Here is a 12,039-nt window from a genome sequence, read left to right on the forward strand (position 1 = left end):
ATCTCCTTATATGTCAGACACTCTTCTAGGTACTTTACACATTTATTAGTTCATTTCATCCTGAAGACAACCCTCTGTGGCAGAGACCATTACTAGCCCCACTTTATAGATGAGGAAACTAAAGCACAGAAAGAAGGTGATCTTGCCCAAGCTCATATGGCTAAGAAGTCAACTCAGTCAGTACTCTTAATCACTGTGCTATACTGTTTCCCCCAAATTACATGATCACTACATGCATTTAAAAAAATTTGCCCCCTTACAACATCTAACATCACAAACACAAAAGCAAATGCTTTTTGTATTTACTAATTTATTTAAAGCAAACTTTTTGTGAGAATAATAAATAAATACAAAAGAAAAGTTTCCTAACCATACACAGAATGGGTGTCTGAGCATGTTATACTCCTTTTAAACACTACAGTATTTTGCAAATTACATTAAATAATAATATCTATTATATATTGCTACATATTAATATGATATAGTGTTTTCTTTATACAGTGTGCAACAGTGTACATTAAGATAGAATTGAGACCTGATGGAGACTTACTTGGACAATAGTTTGATAAACAAATGGAAGAACTTGTTTTGACCACTGTTTCTCTAGACGGACTTCACCATTTTGATTTACTTGATATTTACGACCTGTGAGTAACTGACCATATACAACTGCAGATGTTTCACTTATTATTATTCCTTTTCTTCTCAGGTAGCTCAAAGAAAAAATAAAAAATAAATATAGATGTGTAAGAGTGTACATATATTCTAAGATGATAATCATCATTCAAACTACCAACTCATAATCAAATGCTTAAATAAACTTTAAATAAATATGCTAGCAGTTCTGAGTACCTAACTTAAGACTTTTTGCATTATCCTGTGGCTACCTTTCCCAAAGTCTGTAAGATTAAATAAGAACTCATAGAGTTGTAAGAAACTCCTGTGTTTCATACCCACTAGGCTGGCTATAACAAAAAACTGAAAACAAGAAGTGCCAGGGGACTTCCCTGGTGGCGCAGTGGTTAAGAATCAGCCTGCCAGTGCTGGGGACACGGGGTTCAAGCCCTGGTCTGGGAAGATCCCACATGCTGTGAAGCAACTAAGCCCATGTGCCACAACTACTGAGCCTGCGCTCTAGAGCCCGTGAGCCACAACTATTGAGCCCGTGTGCCACAACTACTGAAGCCTGTGCGCCTAGAGCCCATGCTCTGCACCAAGAGAAGACACCACAATGAGAAGCCCATGCACTGCAACGAAGAGTAGCCTCCACTCGCCACAACTAGAGAAAGCCCACGCATAGCAACGAAGACCCAACGCAGCCAAAAAAGAAGTGTTGGAAAGGATGTGGAGAGACTGGAACACTTGTATACTGCTGACAGGAATGTGAAACAGTGCAGCCACTGCGAAAACAGTTTCACAGTTCCTCAAAAAGTTAAACAGAGAACTGCCAAACAGCCTGGCAATTCCACTCCTAAGTATGTAACCAAAGAACTGGAAACAAGTAATCAAACAAATATTTATAGACCTATGCTCATAACAGCACAATTCACAATAGCAAAAAGGTGGAAAGAAGCCATATGTCCAACAGATGAATGCATAAACAAAAGGTGGCATATCCATATAATGAAATATTTGGCCATAAAAAGAAATAAGTATTGACATATACTACAATGTGTATGAACCCCCTAAACATGCTAAGTGAAAGAAGCCAGACACAAAAGGTCACATATTATGTGACTCTATTTATATGAAACATCCAGAATAGGTAAATCCAGAAAGACAGAAAATAGAGATTGACAGGGAGGGGCATTCAGTGGGCTTTTCAGTCTAAAGTAGGGGTTGGCAAACTATGGTAACAGGCTAAATCCAGACTGCCTCCTATTCTTATAAATAAAATTTTACTGGAACACAGTCAATCATTTATTTAATATCTATGGCTGCTTTTGTGATATAACAACAGAGTTGAGAAGTTGTGACAAAAACTGTAAAGTCTACAAAGCCTAAAGTATTTACTATTTGGCCTTTACAGAAAAAGTATGCTGATTCCTGATCTGAAGATACAATCATTCTTCATCTGAGGGATATTTTCTTATCTCCTTTTCATTTCCTCTTTCTAGAACTCCTATCAGATAGATATCAGAAATTCTGACTATACTATTTTCATCTCTTTGTGCTTTTTGTACTATGTGCTGAAGGAATTCCTCAGCTTGATCTTTTAGCTCACTGATTCAGTTTTCAGTATGCCCATACCACTATTCAGACCATCTACTGAGCTCATTATAGAAATCATAATTTTATTTTCGTATATGTGTTTATACAAAAATATATGTATTATAATAATATATACTATATATAGTTATATAGTATATAGTTAAATAACATTATTATATATACATATTATTTTATATAGCAAAATTAAAATTATGGTGAAAAAAACAGATATGTTCCCTACCCTTATGGAGCCTACTATCTATGAAAAGAGTCTTAAAGTAACCACACTCATAAATTTATTATTATGATTCTATTTATGTGCTATAAAAGAAAATTCAGAATGATGTGAGCTATGACAGGGGTATCTAATTTACACTACTGGGAGGCCAAAAATGCTCCACTTCTCCCCCGACAGCTATGTTCATCTCCTTTTATGTTGGATAGCTTTTCATGGTCTTTTTACATATTTCCTGTTTAATCATCTTTGAATAAGGATATTATGGCCTGGTATTAGCTCCTGTAACTGTAGAAGAGGTATCTCCTTGAGTTCCCATTTATCAATGGATGCTACTACAGTTTAAACAGGAGGGCTGATGGATATACATTTATAACACCATTTCATGTGCCACTGCCAGTTTCTATTATTCTGTTTTGGTTTAGGGAATTCTAGTGTTTGGATGAAAAAGGAGAGGTACTATTAGGGTGGGATCATGGGACACAAAGCACCCTGAAAATTAGCATTCCAAGGAGGGTTAGCTTCTTCATTACTTAGTTGGTATAGACCTTGCATTTCTGAATTCAGAGCGTAAGAGACTTGGGTGTAGGGAGGAGGGGAGTAGGGAGGAGGGAAGGGTGAAGAACAAAGGAGAGTATGCCCTCCTACTATTATTAGTTACATGTGGCCAAGAAATTCAATGGCCTTATGGTTAGTGAAACTAACTTTCAAATTCAGGCAACTTATGAACTGTGTATTCCTGGTGTAAGTGATTATGTCTTTTCTTTCTTTTTTTTTGTACATCATGAAGTATTTTAGTGACAAACTGGGCAAGGCTCTAACTGCTGCTAACCAGATTTTATTTTAAATTAGAACTCATTACTTTTTTAGACCATAAAATGAAGATGCAGTCAGTATTCAGAGTAATCACACTAAGTGGAAAATAAGTTAAAAAATAAGTACATTAGACCACCACGTTCTAGCTCAATGACATTAAATACTATTTATGACACTCACTATTCTGAAATTCCTTGTACTTCTTTTGTCCAGTTAGATTGTTCTTTGTCTCCAAGATGGATCACTTTAGAGGGTGGCGCAGTTCTTCCCAAATAAAGTTTCTGTGTTCCTGCAGGTTCTTCCAAGTAAAACCTTAAAAATTAAAATTATATTACCCCCAAATGTGTGGTTTAATATAGAGTTCTAGTAGTGTGAGTCTTCAAAGTGAAAAGGTTTCTACATGGTATAACGGCAAAAAATCAAAAAACAAAAAGCCTCCTTTTTAAAAACTGTAATATGAATTTCAGAACAAACACTTGTAAAAAATTTTAATCAAAATTTAAAACAAATTACTATTCTTTCTCTATAAGAAATTAAACTAAATACATAATAAAAATATAAGTTTTTAAATAATTAATACTCTCAAATTCAATAAAGTAGTTTTGCTAAAAAAGTTTAACTCGATCCTAATCAAGCCACTATACCTAACTCCCAGTTTACAGGAAACATGTGGGATGGAGGACCAACTTAAATGACACTAAGAGGAAACAACTAGGTAAATTCAGAATTCTACAAAATAACTGGCTTGGACTTTAAGAAAAAAGGCAGGGAAGTAAGTTTAGCCAGGTCCTAGGATATAAAATCAACATACAGAACTCAATTATATTTCTATATACTAGCTGGGGAAATTGAAATTGAAAACATAATACTATCTATAGTTGCTCCAAAAATTTTTAAATACTTAGGTAGGTATAAATCTAACAAAACATATACAGGTTCAGTATGCTGAGGAAACAAAACAGTGATAAAAGAAATCAAAGATTAAAATAAATGGAGAGATAAATGGATCTTCATTTATCCATTTGGATCAGAAGACTCAACATAGTAAAGATGTCAAATCTCCACAAATTATAAGTTTAGTACAATCCCTATCAAAATTTCTCAAAGATTTTTATAAATATAAAAAAATTTATTCTAAACTATATATAGAAAGGCAAAGGACCAAAAATAGTTAAAACAATTTTGAAAAAAAAAAAACAAAACTAAGGAATCGCTCTACCTAAGGTTAAGACTTACTACATAGCTACAGTAACAAGACAATATGGTGTGGGCATAAAAAATAGACATAGAGACAAATGGAACAAAACAGAGAACCCACAAGTAGACCCATACAAATAGGCTCAACTTATTTTTGACAAAGCTGTAAAAGCAAACTAATGGAGGAAGGAGAGTTTTTTCAACAAACAGTACTGGAGTAATTCAATATTCATAGGTAAACATGAAACTTGACCCAAACCTCATACCTTATATAAAAATTAATTCAAAATGGATCATGGATTTAAATGTAAAAGGAGAAGGTAAAACTATAAAACTTTTTGGAGAAAATCTTCTTTGGGACCTAGGGCTAGGTGAAGAGTTCTTAGACCAAAAGCACAATCCATAAAACTAAAAACTGATAAACTGGACTTCATCAAAAAGGCAGGGGAACTGAATTTTGATGATTAAAAAAGAATGTTCAAGATTCATACTGGCACTGACTTCTCATCAACAAAATTACACAACAAAACACAACTGAGATACGTTTGCAGAGACCTAAGGAAAAAGGATTAGGCCTCTAACTCTAAACCTATGCATGAGAAAAACAACAAATAAAATCTTTTGGATATGTAATAACTCAGAAAACATTAACATCCTCACATTTTCTCTGAAAAAAAAAATTACTTTAGAAAGTTCTAGACATGAAAAATAACAAAAGAACAAGATATCAGACCAAGTAAAAGATGACAAAGAATAGCTTGTCTAAATAATCACTGATAAAATGATTGTGAACTTGAATAAAATGTTAAGAAATTATTTTTAGAATAGAAGATACGTGTTTTTTGATATATTATTTAAATGAAACCTGGGAAAGGCATGGAAAAGGTAAGGTTACATATGCTATTTATTCTTGTCAGAAAGAAATATATTTGCTAATTTATATAATGATAACTGGTAGAAAAGAATTAGGATATAGAACTTCCAAGCTATTGAAAGGAAAAGAAGGCAAAAGGGAAAAAATAATATAAGCATCTAAAATATGCATCTCAACACTGTAAAGCAACTATACTCCAATAAAATTTAAAAAATAAAATAAAATACTAATAAAAATATGCATCTCAAGGTATGTACAATAAACTGTCAATAGTGGTTGAACCTGGAGTGGTATGATTAGAGGACTTTCATTTTCACTATAGAGTGTAAATATTTTACAAATATTATATCAGTTAAAATGTATGAATAAAAGCCAACAAATAGCAAAGCACATATAAACTTTAAAAATTATAAATAAAATCTTACTTAGTTTCTCCATCTGATACACCAACAACTCTAGCTTCTTCAAGATGAGGCCAATTAACAAAGAGAGACTTCCCAAGCACTGATGAAGCTATATTTTCTACACTCTTAAAGTAAAAGCAGAAAAGTTCATTCACGTTTTAGGTCCAAGAGAGAATTTTACAGAGGCAAAATTAAATAATTAAAACTGGCTTGTGTTTATAACAGTGTATTTAAAATCTATAAAAACCATGCCTTAATAATTAAAACAGATATAAAATATTATTTGATGGCTCAGGCCAATTATTCCCTATTAGTAACTGCTCTTCTCAGCTTTATTCCCACTTACTTATTCCATCCACTTGAATTCAGTTTTTAAAATTTCTCTTCTCTAAGTTGTGCCTTTATAGCCAACTACTCTTTGTCTTTCTAGTACATTTTCCAGGATTTCTGTTCTTTTAGATTTTTGGTTTTTTCCCTTTCCTTTTAATTAATTAATTTATTTTTATTTAAAAAATTTTTTTGGCCACGCCACGCGGCATGCAGGATCTTAGTTCCCTGACCAGGGATTGAACCCTAGTCCCCTGCAGTGGAAGTGTGGAGTCTTAACCACTGGAACGCCAGGGAAGTCCTCCTTCTTAAAAAAAAAAATAATTTTCAGTCGTTTTTACTTATCTGTCTTTCTTTATTCTTTAACTTATTATGAATCTGTGTAAGTTTACCAACTTTACCTTCCCCTCTGCCAATCTCTTCTTATTAGAAGGGAACTATGACCAACTTAAAAGTAATATTCTGCAGTATAAACATCTCAACACTAGGAAGCTTGCCTCCTTCTCATTTTTTCAACAGCACTGGCAGTTATTAGTGAAGGATGGCCCACTGATTTTAATCCTAAATGAAATTACTTGGCGAGAAAACAGGTTTCAGTAAAATCAAACAGAAGAACACTGACCTATAATGTGAGTATTACTGTTCACAATAATAGCCAACTTTAGTAGAAATAATGTTCAGCAAGAAACCTAGGTTCTTAGTTCTGCAGCTAACTAGCTGAGTGAATGTCCCTTTTCCAATCTCCATTTAAGTTTTTTAATCTGTAAAATTAATGAGCTGGATTAGTTGCTTCACAAAATTCCATCCAGTTGTAAAATTCTATGATTCTATTATTCTCATGATTATCAGCTTATTTTTCTCATGGAAACTGAGAAAAGTGAAAACAACAGCATAGATGTCTAGAAAAGGGGCTATTATATTTCATATCAAATAATCAGATAGCATAAAACAGAATCTAAAATATGTAATTCATTTCAGTTTGTGGTTGGTATAATTAAACAAGAACACTAGACTTATTTCAAGTTAGAAACCACGGCTCCAAAATTGGGTTCTGCCTCTCTTCAGCTATGGACTCTTAGGCAAATCCTTTAATCCCACTGAGTCTCAGTTTTCTTTTATGAGAAGAAGTTATAACATCTACCTCACAATATTTATTTAAGAATAAAATAATATACACAAAAGCTTTTGTAAACTATAAAATGCTGCACAGTTGGCCCTCTGTATCCATGGGTTCCACATCTGCAGATTCAACCAACTACTGATGGAGAATATTTTAAAAAAACAAAAAGAAAAAAACTCCAGAAAGTTTCAACAAATGCTGGCAACTATTTACATAGCATTTATATTGTATTTATAATTATTTATATTGTATTAAGTATTATAAGTAAAAGAGATGATCTAAAGTATAAGGCAGGATGTGTGTATGTCATATGCAAATATTACACCATTTTATATAAGAGACTTGAGCATCCACAGATTTTGGTATCAGTGGGGAGTCCTGGAACCAATGCCCCATGGATACTGAGGGACAACTATATAAATATTCTGTATGAAATAATACCTGAAGTAAAAATACTTAAAAGGAAACAATATTATTATTATTACTGTTGGTTAGACAACAACTTTGTGGTAGAAACTGAAGTTGAAATATAAATTTTGATTCACATTTTTTCTTTTCATTATGCTTAATCATTATTAGCAAATACTTCTTTAACAAATAGAGATGACTATTTTTAGACTTTTGGGGGTAACTTTTTATTTTATTTACTATATTTAGACATCTCTTACAGTGAACATACAAAAGAATGACTATTCTGATAAATAAAACAAGTTTCACCATTAGAACTAGGCTCCCTTAATTATCCTTTTCCCTCCTTTCCTAGATTAATCCTTTCCCGTAAGCCCTAGAGGCGATCCACTTCACATCCTTTCCCTCTACAGTGCCTTTAGGAGCTCCTTTCTTCTTTAGCTCTACCTCTCTTCTTTTGTACGGATTTGCTAAATGAGCTGCCTCTTCTTTACCTACAGTTATGTTTCTAGCCCTCTTTTCATTACTCTTTTTTTTTTTTTTTTTTTTTTTTGCAGTACGCGGGCCTCTCACTGCTGTGGCCTCTCCCGTTGAGGACGCACAGGCTCAGCGGCCATGGCTCACGGGCCCAGCCACTCCGCGGCACGTGGGATCTTCCCGGACCAGGGCACGAACCCGTGTCCCCTGCATCGGCAGGCGGACTCTCAACCACTGCGCCACCAGGGAAGCCCTCAATGATAAACTTCTTAACCAAGGGCTTAAGACCTGCTACCTCGACTTCCCACTGAAGGAGTCCCGGATTAGTACTTAGGAATTGGACTTCTGCCGCCAACAACCTATGGGAATGGAATTCTCAAAGTCCACTAATGATGCCCAAAGGACAAACTCACAGACCTTATTTTAGTTTTCACTCGTCTTGAACTGTATGTACCACCTACTCCATGCTTCTGTGACACTACTAAACATGGGAATTATTCTCTTTCTTCACTGAACACTGTATAACTTTTACTGGTTCCTTTTCCACCCTTTCCACCCATGGGTACTTCCTCATGCTGGGGCCTTGAACCCTGAGAATCCCCTTTCTTCAAGGAAATGAGCCCTAAGGCCCCAGCCATCACTTCCTTGCTAACGCTCTACATATCCCTATTGCCTTACAAGCTCTAGCTCCAGGTATTCAACTGTGTATAAGTTGCCTTTCTTGACTGAAGTTTTTCATCTGAACCACAGAACACAAAAAACAATTTGACTACGTATTTCCCCAATTCTTCCAAGGATGGTACATAACTAGTACCATTCTAAATGCACAAAAGGTAAATTAATCTATTATAAACGAATGGATGACTTAGGGCAAGAGGGCTTAAACCTCTTGTGGAACCCTGTTGAGAAAGGCTGAAAGGGCAGCTCCAGTTAAATGTCCTAGCACCAACTTAAAATTCTATTACTGATAATTAATCCCCTCAAGCCAGTGCCTCTCCCATTTTAACTTCTTTATTCCAATAAACAGTAATTGTTTTTCAGTTAATTAGTCTGATATCTAAGAGTGATTCATATTTAATATTTTCTTTTTCTTTTCATCCCCTATTTTTGAACAAATGATGAAACTTGTGAATTTTATTTAGTCCTGTTCATCTAGACCTATTACCACTTCCACGGTTTATGTCCTTATTGTCTAAGGCTTCTATAACCACAACCTCAACTTGCAGGCTTTTCCATTTTCTTCCATTTCTTTTGTATGCACTTTAGTCTACTATATTGCCACCAAATTAATCTTTACGAAAGTACCAATTTCAAGATAACAGTCATGAAAAGATAAATCCAAACTCCTCAGCCTGGTATTCAAGGTCCTCCATAATCTCGCCTCAATCTGTTTTTTCAAACTTATCTTCTACTATTTCCCAACACAAGTTCTCTGATTCAGTCAGGTTTATCTATTCCTTCTCCTCAAATACATCACATTTACTCTAAAAAAAGAAAAAGTATGAAGAAAAATTTCAGACACACAAAAAGGTTAAAAAAAAAAAGATAATGTATCACATTTATTTTTTTACTATAACTCCCAGCTCATGTTATTCTTTTCAACTGGAATACCTTTCCCCTCCCTTTTCCTCTTTGTGATAATCTTTCTTTTAGCGCCCAGCTCAAGCCTATTCTCATCTACAGATCTATACTTAATCTTTAGCTCACACAGCTTATCTCCTCTTCAAATTCCTACAGCATTTGTTTTGCTCATTACGTCACAATTAAATATGTCCTTTCTTTTAATTTGTGTAAATGTTTCTTTATCCTTATTTCCTGTGAACTTCTGGAGTTACTACATGTTATACCACTTTGGAAAACACGTTACAGCTAAAACAGTTTTATGCATAATAATCACCTAAGAAATATAAAATGAAGAAAATACTTACAAGTTCATCTGATTCTGCATTCACTAAGATTTCCAACATCATGTTTTCTCCACGACTGCTTTGCTGGAATACTTGAACCCCACTTTTCTTCAAAAAAAACTTTAAAAGAAGTCATAGAATTTAATTTTAATTTTTTCTCCATAATCACTTCACATTCAATAAAGTGAAAAAATTTTGAACTAAATAGCCACTGACTTTGTGTTTGATGTGTTTCAAAGTAGGAAATCCACAGAAATATAATGCCTTTTGGTCAACCCTGGTTATTTTGTTTTTGCTTATGTCTACACGCCAAGCATCTAATGATATTATTTTATACCTAGAAAATAAATAGAGGCATTTAATTTAGAATTCATACATTACAAGCAATCACAGGTTTTCAGCATTCCCTTCAGGATTTTGCAAGAGTCCTCCTTGCTTTTAACAGGAGAATTAACAATTCATCGTTTAAGAGAAAGAAAATATAGAGCAGCAGATTCTTCGTTAGTATTGATCCAGACACAACCATGCCTGTAAGATACTGAGTGGACGTTCTCCCCATTAATTTAAAATATATATATAATATATAAAAAATATAATATATATAAAATATATAAATATGTATATATACATAATTTTTATACTAAAGGAACATACAAAACATACTACAAATCTCTATATCCTCCATGTACCAAAACTCAGAATGGAAAATAAACATTTTATAATGTCTATTTCATCTTTCTCTTTGCTTTAATAAAAGGAAAAATCATAACTGAGAAACGTTTGCTTTATCTGCAACACAACTGCCATCTAGATATTATTTGAAGAGAAGATGAGAGAAGAGGAAAAACAAGGAAGAAGACATCTTAATGAGGAAGAGAAAGTAGAAATAGGTTTGAGGCAAGAAACAGAGGAGCTTTTTTTTTTTTTTTTTTTTTTTTTTTGTGGTACACGGGCCTCTCACTGTTGTGGCCTCTCCCGTTGCGGAGCACAGGCTCCGGACGCGCAGGCTCAGTGGCCATGGCTCACGGGCCCAGCCGCTCCGCGGCATGTGGGATCTTCCTGGACCGGGGCACGAACCCTTGTCCCCTGCATTGGCAGGCGGACTCTCAACCACTGCACCACCAGGGAAGCCCCCAGAGGAGCTCTTTTATTTCTTGTTTTCCTTTTTTCCAGTTGGGTGGTTGGGGAGTATAAGAGGCCAAGTCATAGCATGTCAAATAATGCTGGGAGCAGACACTGGCAATGGAAACAAAAATTCATACACCCTCTTGAGGGAGAGAACAGATATATACGGGGGCGGGACAACTTTAACAGAAGACAAAAACAGAGAAGCAGAATTGGACCAAAGCAGAGAACTATAGAAACAACTGTGAGAGAGAGAGAGAAGGAGAGAGATGCTACGATCCTTGGCAAGTTGCATGTAATTCATTATCAATTGACTACAACGGTCATAAATTATTTGTTAATTCTCCAAGTAGATATTCAAAAGCTTGCTTTTTTTTTTTTTTTTTTTTTTGAGCTCTCTGTTGCTGAAAAATTACCAAACAACGTTACCTTGCGCAGCATCGTCCTATGGCAGGGAACTTTTCTGGCCACGGAGAGGGGTACGTGAACTCTGTCTCGCTATCATACCAGCACATCAGGCACTCACTATGTTGGTTTCTTTTCCTCTCTTCTTTTTTCAGGGAGTGGTTGCATGTCTCCATGGCTTCCAACAATCGCTTCTGAATATAAAGATTGGAGAGAGGGGTTAAAAATACAAAAATTCTGTAATCTCAACATACAGAATAAATCTTTTCTCTTGGAATACAGAATTACTATTTGTGTTCATGAAAAACAAAAATCTTGACTAATACAATTCTTTTCCATTTCATTACATGAAAAACTGATGTGCTATTCTTGTTTCAAAGGGCCCTAGAATATTGCTTGTCACTACAAATTCCTCTGAAACTATTACTCCAACAGCAATCACTAACGTGTGGATAAAATCAGCAGAAAATCAAAATTTAAATATGAATTGATCATAATTATAATTTATCTTAATTCACTGCTCATTGATCTCT

The 12,039-nt window shown here is 34.6% G+C and overlaps 1 protein-coding gene across 4 annotated transcripts in view; it reads right to left on the reverse strand.

Annotated features, from left to right (window-relative positions):
• Window positions 1-12,039, reverse strand: part of XRN1 (5'-3' exoribonuclease 1) — a 101,316-nt gene that overhangs the window by 55,179 nt on the left and 34,098 nt on the right. For all 4 annotated transcript variants that reach the window (XM_082626029.1, XM_082626032.1, XM_082626030.1 and 1 more), the window contains exons 16-21: window positions 11,531-11,700; window positions 10,193-10,313; window positions 9,998-10,096; window positions 5,759-5,862; window positions 3,443-3,574; window positions 551-713 (exon numbers count right to left, since the gene is read on the reverse strand). In XM_082626029.1, the coding sequence (XP_082482155.1) occupies window positions 551-713; window positions 3,443-3,574; window positions 5,759-5,862; window positions 9,998-10,096; window positions 10,193-10,313; window positions 11,531-11,700 (789 nt within the window). The remainder of the gene's footprint in view (window positions 1-550; window positions 714-3,442; window positions 3,575-5,758; window positions 5,863-9,997; window positions 10,097-10,192; window positions 10,314-11,530; window positions 11,701-12,039) is intronic.

The sequence above is a fragment of the Mesoplodon mirus genome (assembly GCF_964341445.2).
Source record: "Mesoplodon mirus genome assembly, chromosome: 6".
NCBI lineage: Eukaryota > Metazoa > Chordata > Mammalia > Artiodactyla > Ziphiidae > Mesoplodon > Mesoplodon mirus.